Raw genomic sequence first — 12361 nt, forward strand, 5'->3', positions numbered from 1 at the left:
ACCTCACACAGTCCACAGGTGACAGATGTGAAGCACCAGTGCTCTGTCTCCAGCCGAGTATCCAGTGTCCCCATCCTGGAGGCCTTCTCAGGTGTCTGTGAATCAGGGAGAATCTGATGTTAATCTTGGTCATCAGCTGCTTAAGGGGACATCTTGACCATGAATTGCAAACAAATGGACAGTCAGAGTTAGATCTGACTGTAGAACTAAACCATATGTCTCTGAACAATTCCTGAAGCATTCTAGGATAACTGAGCCCATATATAGACAGGAAGTCATATGACCTCTGCTGTTCAACAGTCACTGCTCCTGGAATACAATGGACAGGATGTTGCTTCAGGCTCCCATTAGATCCTGCATCTGCCACAGGGCTTCCTTGTCCTCTATCACTTGGTCACTCCTGGGTTCATGATACAGACCCTCTGTACACTATGAAGACTAGGACATCCTGGCCTAGGCCAAGCATATGCAGCCAGGCCCAGAATTGAGCTAGAATGGGTTAGAGGGACTTTTCATGCTTAGAGAGGCTCAGAGTGATGGAGTACTGGGGACATCTTGGACTCAGACTTAATGAACACATGGGTATTTAGTGTGGTCCTTCTCTGTGTATGCTGGTGAGGGAACAGGGCTCATGAATGCCACAGGAGTATTCTTTTACAAAGATTCATCCTAGCTCTGACTGGGACCTGTTTACCTGATGTTATAGCACAGATACTACATCCTTCTATAGAACAGGATTTCCCTTTAACCTCTGTGGACATTCCATGTGGCTTTTTTCTGTTTGCTCCAATGGCTCAGATGTCCTGCTGATATTCCCCTCAGACATTCATTACCATCCAGGGTCAAACCTCAACCTCTCCTGCCATGCAGCCTCCCACCCTCTTGTACATTATTCTTGGGTTATTAGTGGGAAGCCCCCGTCTTGCTCCCAATGGATCCTATATTTCTCTTGTCTAGAACTTGACCATTGGCCTCAATAGGACCAAAGGGAAATAACCTTACATGTCTTGGTAAGTGGATTATTGAAATGTCAGCACAGAGGTCTGGGATGAAGCCTTGGTTTTATGAATACATATGGGCATTAATTTCCAGCCCAAACTTATGGGCACAAGCAATTCCTAATTGACTCATGAGGTCTAGCTCTGTCTCTTCCATTTCTTCTCGGATCCCTGATTACTTATAGATGACCCTGAATTGGTGCTGGAGAGAGAGAGAGAGAGAGAGAGAGAGAGAGAGAGAGAGAGAGAGAGAGAGAGAGAGAGAGAGAGAGAGAGAGAGAGAGAGATTTTCTCTCAGGTAAGAGGAAATTTCCAAGGGAAAAGGTCAACTTAACATCATGTGAATTTTTTTCTGTCACCCACTCATGTCTTCCTGTCCTCTCCATTCACTTTCATTATCACATGACCCTGAAAAATCACTCAGAACTTGGAACCATGCTCATGCTTTTTATCCCAAATCCTCCCAGTTTCTTTTTTGTTTCAGCTGGTGATGGGCTTCTGTTCTGAGTTCAGTAGAGCCAGGAGAGGCAGGGGGCATGGTTGTGCCTGGAAGGTCTGTCTCTAGTCAGGATTATATTGGTGCTTTTAAGACACCTGTTTACTTACTATTCAGAATGTCAGTGTTGTTCACCAGTGCATCCCTGAGCTCAGATTATGTGAACTTAGAAGAGTGAAAACAACCAAATGTAGATTCCCTTGAGTGGTTCTGGCTGTGAGTGTCTGGCTGTGGACTCCAGCACATGTGATGCCTGCAGAGAGAGAGAGAGAGAGAGAGAGAGAGAGAGAGAGAGAGAGAGAGAGAGAGAGAGAGAGAGAGAGAGAGAGAGAGAGACTCACTTGGAGACAGGGAACTTCCTGTGATCTCTCCCTTTGGAGAAGGAGGACTTGACAGTTTAATTCAAGTGTCCTTGTTAGTTTTAACTGTCACCTTTTCACGGCTGGAAGTCACCTGGGGGAAAGTCTACACTGAATAACTTCCTTATCAGCTCTGGCTGTGGACTTGTCTGAGAGTGATTGTCTTAACTGATGCAGGAGTGCCAGGCCACTGTGGGCAGCACCATCCTTAGCCAGATTTACCTTGGTTGTATAAGAGAGCTAGCTAAGCATGAGCCAGCAAATGAGCCTGCAAGCAGCATGTTTTCTGCCTTGACTTCCTGCAGGGCTACACTATGACCCAGACCTGGACAGGAAATGCATGCTCTGCTCTTCTGAACTGCTTCTGTTCAGTGTGCTTTTATCACAGTGAGAGAAAGAGACCTGGAGCAGTGTACAGGGAAGAGCAGTTGGCACTTCCATTTGAATCACTGCTCTGTTCCCTGTCCTCAGTAGAAGACACTTTCATATCCAGTGGGCCATGAGAAGGAGGTATTGAGACACCAGACATGGGCCAGTGAGTATAGGTACGCCCCTTTCCATTTTTGTCCTTTCACTTGAGTCTGAAGAGAAACGAACCATGACATCTTTCCACTGTCATTTTGTGAGCACAAGGCTCTTCCCAAGGGGTCTCATCCTCTGGATGCACACTTCATCCAACTTTAGTCCAAGACTTGCCAGGGAGAACCTGAAAGCCTGCCTAGACCCACTGTAAACTAGATGGAAAAAGGAGTTCTGCAGAGCACAGTTTGACAGTCCCTGCATCCCACCTCTGCAGAAGGGATCAGGGCAGGTCATATTTGTGGTGTTGAATACCCCTGCTGTGTACTGCCATGAGATCCAGGATTATTCTGTGTCTCCTGGTCACCCTTGTGACCCAGAGGGAGAACACAGCAGGGCAGATTCCCAGGCCATTAACCCATTGTCCTCATGGGCTTATGATGAGACTTCTAGGATAGTCAGTTTCCCATCAGAAAGTGAGAAAGGACACAGATCCTACTGACAAGTTCCTTTTTTTTCCTTTTTTTAAATTAGGTATTTATTTCAGTTACATTTCTTTTGAGGCCATTACATTTTGTCCTTTAAGCAAATAGAACAGGCTGCACTGCTGTGGACGGTTCCCCAGACAGGAGCTTCAGTTCCCACAGTGAAGAGCAGGTATAGCCTGGTGACACTCAAGGAATACTAATAAACCTATATGCCTAAATCAGGACCTCACCTTGTAGCCTGGCTTTTATCTCTTCCCTGTATACCTGGAAATCACTGTTATAGTCTCTTCAGATCTCTTAACTGCTTTCTGTATCTGCTACACTGCCAGGGATTCATGTTCACATTTCAGACATGCATTTTCTCTGGGGATGAAAGGATGTCCCATGGGAATTACCTAGAGGAAGTTTCAAGACATCTCAGCAAGGCCTGGGAGAACAGGGAACACATGAGACACAGCTCCGCAGGCAGAGGAAGAGTGAGCACCGTCTTGAAACCCTGCAAGGAATGGTGGAGCCCAGAGCAGTCCTTCTGGGACCCAGGTCACCTCCTCCCACACACTCAGGCTGTGAGCTCCTGACACATCTGTTCCTGGGCCTGTCTTCTCCCTCAGAATCCTGAGTGTTGACTGCAGTGGAATGGATCTGTCCCCTTCCCCACTCATCATAGATCTAGTCCCTTTGAATCCCTCACACTTATCTGTCACCTTCCTCCTGAGAGCAAATCCCATTGTTCCAACGCACTGAGAACACAGGGCAGATTGGGTGCCCAGCTGGGATTCTGTGTTGCACAGAGAGTGCAGGGGCTTGCTCTTTGTTGCTGACTAAAGCAGGATAAGAACTCAAAAGAGTTCAATGGACCTCTCTTTGCAGTGATGGCCGACTAGGCCATCTTTTGATACAGATTGGGGGGTTGGGTATGGGGGACTTTTGGGATAGCATTGAAAATGTAAACGAGGAAAATACCTAATAAAAAAATAAATTAAAAAAAAAAGAACTCAAAAGAGGTCCTTGCCTGTTTGAACTGCTGTTGTCTCAGGGCATATAGATGCTCAGAAGGTTGTTTGTCACTTTGTACTCTGGAGGGCTGAAAGAAAATAATCTAAGAGTAGAGGGTAGATGGGCAGACCTAACAGTATACAGGGCATAGAACACAGAGCTACCCACAGTTAAATAAACAAGTCCTAATATTGATGGATCTCTCTTCCCTTCTAGCCTCTCTTTTCATCTGTGGGCGTCCTTCCTTCCCTGCCAAGCTCACTATTGAATCAGTGCCGCCAAGCGTTGCTACAGGGGGAAGCGTTCTTCTCCTTGTTCACAATCTTCCAGAGTATCTTCAATTATTTTTCTCATACAAAGGGGTGATTTTGTTTAATAACAAGGTTGAGATTGCCCGACCCAGACCAGCCAAGAATTTAAGCGATCCGGGCCCTGCCCACAGCGGTAGAGAGACAGTGTACAGCAATGGATCCCTGCTGCTCCAGAATGTCACCTGGAAAGAAGGTGGATTCTACACCCTACAAACTCTGAATAGATATTGGAAAATTGAATTAACATACATTTACCTTCAGGTTGACAGTAAGTGATTCTCTGTGATCCTTCAGTGCAGTGTGGTTTCTACCCAGAGCACTGTCACTGCTGGCATGTGACTACCTCCTGTCTGCACTTTTATCCCCATGATGGGCTTTGACCATTGTATGCAGGACACACATGCAGGAGGGAAATGCCCATTGGTCAGACTCTGTCTTCTGCTTTCCCCTGGTATCTCAGAGGACCTAAGATGCCAGACTGCTCTGCCTGTTGAGGCTCTTGCAATGCACCCGAGGAACCTATGGAGTCCACATAGCGTGGTGAGCCCTGGGAAGCTCTGGCCCTGGTTGTCTGTCCCAGGCTTGACTAAAAATGTCCTGGGTTCCAATTTACTTGGACTTGACATTTACTCCTGCTTTGAGCAGACAGTGCACAATGATTTTTGGATGTCTATATCAATCCTGTGTATTTATTATCACTAAGAAGTAGAATTTCATAAAAAAAAATCCCCCCCAAACAACAGAAAACAATCATAGAAACTCAGGGTATTTGTAGATAGAATGGAAGGGTTCTGCTTCCTGCCTGTCTCCTCACACTTTGCTCATTCTGGTCTTATAGCACATGCGACCATGAGTCCAGGGGTGGAAATGCTCACAGTGCACTGGTCCCTCCCACATCAATCACCAGTTAAAAGATGTGCTATAGACCTACCTGCCCAGCAGTCATTCTGATGTTTGTATCTTCAGTTGAGGCTCCCTGCTTCAAATGACTCAGGCTTGTGTCAAGTTGACACAAAGCCTGGCAACATAATTCTGGGCCTGCTGAGCAGAGCAGCCTGCTCCAAGCCCTTACCCAGCCCTAGTCCTGGGGGCTGCAGGTAGAGCAGGAAGAACATGTAGAAAGTGAGGTCAGAAGCTGAGTGCAGGTACAAAGGAAATGAGAAAAGTCAGGAAGTGAATATGCAGGGTGTGCAGAGACCAAGGTCAGAGGGAGGCATCATCTCAAAGCACAGTGTGCATGAGTGTGTGCAGTGTCTGACCGAGGGCAGTGAGGGGCAGCAATGGAGATACGAAGGAGAGAGCTCCATGAATAGAAATGACAGATTCCATGGCACTGAGGAAATGGAGACCATGTTGCTGACTTCCACCAGGTGGGATAGACACACCCACGCCTGCCTGTCTAGGCTGAGTGAAGGATCCATTTTGTCAGAATGCAGGTCACCTTTTTTCCACCGACAACAATGATCCTATGTGATGACTTTACTCCTTTGACTTTCAGCCCCGTGCTGTGACACCCCTGACTCTGCCCAACTCATGATCCATCCAGTGACATGTCATGGTGCTGAAGGGGGAAGTGTTCTTCTCCAGGTCCATTATCTGCCAGAAGATGTGCAAACCTTTTCCTGGTTCAAGGGTGTGGATAGCACTCCATCTTTTAAAATTGTAGAATACAGCAAAGGGATGAAGTCCATGTTCATTGGCTCTGCTCACAGCAGAAGAGAGACAGGGCACATTAATGGATCCCTGCTACTCCAGGATGCGACTGAGAAAGACACAGGCTTGTACACACTATTAACAATAGACAGCTATTTGAAAGTTGAAACAGTGCGCGCACAAGTCAACTGTTGGGGCCGGCCTGTGGCTCTCATGTTTGAGTTGGAGCCTCCGAGGCATCTTGGAGCTGAAAGAAAGGGAAACTAGGCAGAAGAGTGAGAGATGGAACCGGTATGGGGGAGGTGGCCTTGAGAATTGCAGAAAGGCCAGAGATTCTCTGAAAGTAGAGGCTGTGCTCCAAATTAACTTGCTAGGTAATTAAGAATTTTAGCTATCTTCAATAGGAATCTCTAATATTGGAATTATTACTAGACCAGTCTAAGATTGAGTTAGAATAACTGGTCACATTGAAGGAAGGAGAAGTATCATTATGACTCTATTATATGATTTATCTTTTTAAGTCAGATTACACAGTCTCTGATGTTCTTTTTACCATAAAGTTAAAAAGCTTGAAGCAAGGCAGCTTCGCTTGTCTAAACTGGAAAAATGGCAAGCAAGGATGGGTGGAAAACATGTACCCAATTTAGCTTCCTTGTCACTTCAGTCAGGGCACTGAGCCAACTCACCTGCCAGCTTGTCACAAGAATTAACCATCATACTTCTGCAGCGTTCTGTGGAGAGAACCTGTGCTTTTCCCTTCCCTAATAAGGTAGCTGTTCAGGATCAAGCCATATTCCAATAAGTAGATCCTTTTAAGATACTATAAAGCATTTATTAAGTTCTTTGACATCCAACTTTCAAAATTCTAAAATAAAAGTATGATTTAAATAATGTGCACTGGAATGCACTAAATAATATGCACGGGGATATAATTTCCCCCTTCTTTGTCTTTTTAGAAGCTAAAGTTTTGATTTTTTTTTTGCTTTATAATTAAAGTCTTTTTTTTTTCTTTTTTTCCTTCCCCTTCTCGACCTCCCCACTTCACTCAAGCTTTCACAGTTATCTCGTGATTACTTTTTTCCTGGGATAATTTTTTTCTCTTCTGTCATTTTATTTTATTATTTTATCTTTTTTATTAGGTATTTTCCTCATTTACATTTCCAATGCTATCCCAAAAGTCCCCCATACCCTTCCCCCCACTCCCCTACCCACCCATTCCCACTTCTTGGCCCTGGCATTCCCCTGTACTGAGGCACATAAAGTTTGCATGACCAATGGGCCTCTCTTTCCACTGATGGCTGACTATGCCATCTTCTGATACATATGTAGCTAGAGACACGAGCTCTGGGGGGTACTGGTTAGTTCATATTGTTGTGCCACCTATAGGGTTGCAGACCCCTTTAGCTCCTTGGGTACTTTCTCTAGCTCCTCCATTCAGGGCCCTGTGTTCCATCCAATAGCTGACTTTTTTTTTAAATTAGGTATTTTCTTCATTTACATTTCCAATGCTATCCCAAATCCCCCATACCCTCCCCACCACTCCCCTACCCACCCATTCCCACTTCTTGGCCCTGGCGTTCCCCTATACTGAGGCATATAAAAAATATGGAACGCTTCACAAATTTGCGTGTCATCCTTGCGCAGGGGCCATGCTAATCTTCTCTGTATCGTTCCAATTTTAGTATATGTGCTGCCGAAGTGAGCACAAGAAGCTAAAGTTTTAAACTTCCCTAATACCTTGTCCTTGAGAATTAATAATATGTTGACAGAACATCTCAAATATTTGACTATTATAGTCAGTATTCATGTAACATGGGCAGTGACTAACTGCACTTTCAATTGTTTCTCTTAAAGAGCGGTTGTAACTAGAAAGCTTGAAAAGTTATTAATAGTCACATGTGTATAATTTATTTATTTATTAACTCAGAAATAAGAGCATTTATCTGTATCAATTTATTAAGTATAAGTCCTCAAGTATTAACACTATTATGTGGAAACAAGTAGTAACAGGATGCTAAGAGCAAAGAATTTTTTATAATTTGATATACACAATTTCTAAGAATATTAAAATATCTTAAATCATAACTGTTTTGAATATATAAAGAACTAGATTATATATCCAATCTATCTTATATGTAGGACCTATAGACTGCCTGAGATATAAATTCAGCATGGCATTGCTTTAAGATGTCCAGGCAATCCAGAACAATTTATTAAATGTCCAAAAACAGCCTTCTTAAAAAGACAGCATTTTTTCTTATGAGTTGTATATGCATAAGCAATTGCAAATTTGAGAATTAATAGCATTTGAGGGACGAACAATCTTAAGCAATTGTGAGCTCTGAGATATAATATTGACTATTAATATACAAATTAAGGTTTGAATGTTCAGCATTTTAAAACACCATCCACAGCACACGACTTAATTATCTGTGCTGAAACAGGAGGAAACTCAAAAGAATAAACGTGTGATCTAATTCACATCTACTTATTTCCCATAGAGGGATTGTTTTTAAACACAATAACTGGGATGCATGTGCATGAATTTATAGGAGATACAGAAGCATGTATAAAAACATTTTAAACTTATCTTTGGGATATTGATTGTCAACTTTATTTAAAATGATGGCATGCAATAGATCAGTTATTAATATTCTGTAATAACCAAATTAATTGCTGTTTGGGACAAGGAACAGACACTTTGTCAGGTTTCCAAGACACAATTTTTGTTATAGGTTTTCCAAAATACACGAATATATCTTACAATTCTCTATTAGTGCCACCTCGGCCCCGCCCACCTGCCTTGTTGCGGCTCTGCCGTCCTGGGCCCCATACCCACCGGGCACTTTGGGGGGCCCATTTGCCATCGTCCTTCTCAGCCCCGCCTGAGCCGAACTTCAGCCGCTCGCCACCATGGTGTGCAGAGCCACTCTGAAAAGGACTTTGGATTTCAACCTGCCGCTGAGCCCTGCATCTCTGAAGCTGAGGCAATGCGCGCCTTTATCGGCTGCTGCCGCCACCACCACCGCCACCTCAGCCATCCTCTCAGGCTAGGAAACCTAAGCGAGGGTGGCAGAGCACCCTGAGTCTTAGTGGGAAAAATACAGCTACCCTGGGAGAGTCTCATGGGGCAATGGCGAGCAGGGCCCTCCCCTGAGTTCGCTACAAAGCCGCCTGCCTGCTCTCTGGTGGCCTCCCGCGTCACCATGTTCAGGAAAAGCTGTGTGCACAAAGGCCCCACCCTGTAGCAGTCAGCAGCCCACTGGCTGGGAGTCAAAGAATACAGAAAATAAAGGGGGTAGGAATTCTCAGCCGGCAAAGTACCTTGAAGTTACTTGACACGAAACAAAGGAATGACTTCAAAAGGATTAACAGGAACCAGAATAATGTTTACAGTAAGGATAAAGCAGCTCTGCTTAGGGTCAGCTTAATGACAGCTAAGGTTTCACACCCTTAGTCACAATGCAGCCTGCTAAAGAATTGTGGGCATATTTAATAATCATGAACTAAAATGGGCAGCTAATATTTAATTACCATTGATTATAATTGATAACAATTTTTTTTTTTTTTTTGGTTTTTCGAGACAGGGTTTCTCTGTATAGCCCTGGCTGTCCTGGAACTCACTTTGTAGACCAGGCTGGCCTCGAACTCAGAAATCCGCCTGCCTCTGCCTCCCAAGTGCTGGGATTAAAGGCGTGCGCCACCACTGCCCGGCTAATTGATAACAATTATAAAAGCTTTCTTAATTTCCTGCAAAGCCTTTTGTAGTAAACTAAAATCCTAAGTAATAAAAAAATATATTATCTCTGAATGTTTTCTGGAGCAACAGCCACTCCCCAGAACCTAAAAGCTTCTTGTGTGAGAGCAAAGAATTAAAGTAAAACTTCCCTTGAGAGGCATTAGCTAATAAAATACTTTCCACTTAGAAAACAATATACACTGAAAGATTCAAACTCTTAGCTTCTTGTATAGAAGCAGAAATGATAAAAATTTCTCACATAATGTAGACCTATATTTAGCCATACCTAGAGGCAACATTTTCCAGTGATTACAAACTCACTAGAAGCAAACCCTTTACAATTATTAAGATGCAAAGGAAAAAACAAACTTTTATATCAATAATAACTATATAAAAACTAGGCAAGCCAAATTGTAGTGCCTTTATAAATTCTACAGTCTGATTGACCCTTTATAAACTTTGAATTTGAACTTTATTAAAACAGCATTTGGCTAGATCTGCAAAGGTGCCCTTTTAGCTAAAAGGAAATTCCCCCGGAGGCAAGGAGAGGCAAAGAGAGCTTCTTTAGGCACCGTTTGCAAGACAAAAGAAAGTCACACAAACCTTGCAGAGGCTGCTCCGAGCTCAGTTCCTCCTGCCATGAGGTCAGATTTTAGAACTTTTAAGTTTCTTTGAAATATTAGACTATAACTACTACCTTGGGAAAGCAAAACCCAATTTCAAAACAATTTATCATCTTTAGAATCAATATTAGAAGCTACTATCATATTATGAAGTTTGGCTGCCAACTTATACCTATGAATGCATGACAGTGAAAGCTTTAAATCTCATCTTTAAATTTACTTTCTAGGATAAGAATCACCTTAAATATAATCTCATCTAGAAGTATCTTAGGAGGCCCAGTCTTTTTGGCCCTCTTATGCCACGTGTTAGAAAAGACTCATGAATTGCCAATTTAAGGCTAACCTTCTGTTACCAATGTAACAATTATTTAATCCTAACCAATAACTTATGAGCTGATTGTGAAGACACACAGAGCACATTACCAGTAAAAACCAAATGAAGCAGCTACACTTAGACCAATCAGAGAATATTAATTTTTCTAGCTATAATTATAATTATATTATAATTATCAACAACTTATGAGCTGATTGTGAAGACACGCAGAGCACATTACCAGTAAAAACCAAATGAAGCAGCTACACTTAGACCAATCAGAGAATATTAATCTTTCTAGCTATAATTATAAAATAAAAAGCACTTTGTCATTAGCTAAACACAATAATCACGATTGCAGAGAATTTTCTTACGAAAAAACAATCTACCAGATATTTTGCCCCCAAATCATGAGGCTGCAGACTCCCCCTTTTTAAAAAAGTTTTCTATCAGGGGCCCTTCTGCTGTGCCTGATCCTGGCTAAAGTGTGTGGTCCCTCTCGGCTTTGCTATACCAGCAGAGAAAGTATTAGCCATCTTTTATTTTCCAACATGAAAACACAGAAAATTCAATCATTCAGATGACTAGACACGAACACACATGAATTGAACACTTGGACACACTGGTGCACCAGACATTAGAGAAGATCTTGGACAAAAACACAAAGACGGCTGCTGTAGGACCCAGAGAGTATAAAGCATGGTGTCCTCTAAAATTTCTCTCTGCCTCTGGGGCATTTTCCTCCCGCCTGATGCAGTTTCTGACTGCGGCCAATCTGCCTGATTATTAAATCCAAACCCTTTTATCTCTCTCACCCAAAAAGCAGCTTCTGGAAGCTGCGACTGCCTGCCTGTTACATTCCTAGATCCGGTATCTCACTGCTGAACTTAAGTGAATCCAGTGCGTGGGTTTAGCGCTGTTCCAGCTTAGCCCGTACCACACCTAGCAACCTTTTTGCCTGTTGTTTCTCATGTTCCGGTACGAATTTTCTTTAATTATTTTCTTTTTCCATGGAGCTCCAAACCAGCAGTATTTCTTCCAAATGTCCTCTGCCATTGCCCCGCGTTGGTTCGCCAAATTGTTGGGGCCAGCCTGTGGCTCTCATGTCTGGGTTCGAGCCTGGGAGGCATCTTGGAGCTGAAAGAAAGGGAAACCAGGGAGGAGAGAGAGAGAGAGAGAGAGAGAGAGAGAGAGAGAGAGAGAGAGAGAGAGAGAGAGAGAGAGAGAGAGAGAGAGAGAGAACCAAGACAGGATTCTGATCAAGGCTCAATGATTGATGATAAAATCTGCGCTTATAAAGAGGGGAGCCCATCCCTCAGGCATGTGGCAGGCAGTGTCACATCAAAGGAGAGGGATGAGAAGCAGCACAGCAGGTGGCTCCACCTCAGTGGCGGATGGTCTGAACCAGCCTGTCTAGGCTGAAGGAGGTTACAGTTAATGTTCACAGTAAGTGACTATCTTGCTTCCCAATGCTGGGTGTGTCTTACTCTACTTCATATGTTCATTGTGAGGAGTGGGTTGTGCCTACTCTCTGTACCAGTGCATTGTGCCTTCAGAATGGCATTTGGGCACTTAGTGCAGTGCACATATGGGGTGGACCAACAGCATTAGATCAGAACCTCTCACCTGTCTTTTCATGGAGAGTTATCCATCCTGTGCTAGGTAAACTAAGCCTAAGAATGTCAGACTCAGCCTTGACCCTTGGGCCTCTCAGCATGCCCATAGCCCTATTATAGACTCTTTGGGTTTTGGATAAGCCCTAGCTGAGGAAGCCATGGAGTCCACAGATCACCAGGAAGCCTTGGCTGCAAATCTCTGTGATGGTTAGACTACAGGTGACACTGGGAAATGGTTTTTCATTGGTTA

The 12361-nt window shown here is 43.6% G+C and overlaps 1 protein-coding gene and 1 non-coding gene across 2 annotated transcripts; one reads left to right on the forward strand and one right to left on the reverse strand.

The window, feature by feature from the left end:
* The first annotated feature begins 4050 nt into the window (after positions 1 to 4050).
* Positions 4051 to 6087, forward strand: LOC110288066 (pregnancy-specific glycoprotein 22-like). The gene is made up of 2 exons (XM_021154520.2): positions 4051 to 4435; positions 5666 to 6087. Exons 1-2 carry the CDS (start codon positions 4051 to 4053, stop codon positions 6085 to 6087), a joined length of 807 nt encoding a protein of 268 aa, XP_021010179.2.
* A 1332-nt stretch (positions 6088 to 7419) lies between these two features.
* LOC115030288 (U6 spliceosomal RNA) lies at positions 7420 to 7526 on the reverse strand. The gene has a single exon (XR_003835874.1). It is a non-coding gene; the product is annotated as a U6 spliceosomal RNA (small nuclear RNA).
* Between the last annotated feature and the right edge of the window lie 4835 nt (positions 7527 to 12361).

This window comes from Mus caroli, unplaced genomic scaffold, assembly GCF_978045245.1.
Source record: "Mus caroli unplaced genomic scaffold, Mus_caroli_1 scaffold_8, whole genome shotgun sequence".
NCBI classification, from domain to species: Eukaryota; Metazoa; Chordata; class Mammalia; order Rodentia; family Muridae; genus Mus; species Mus caroli.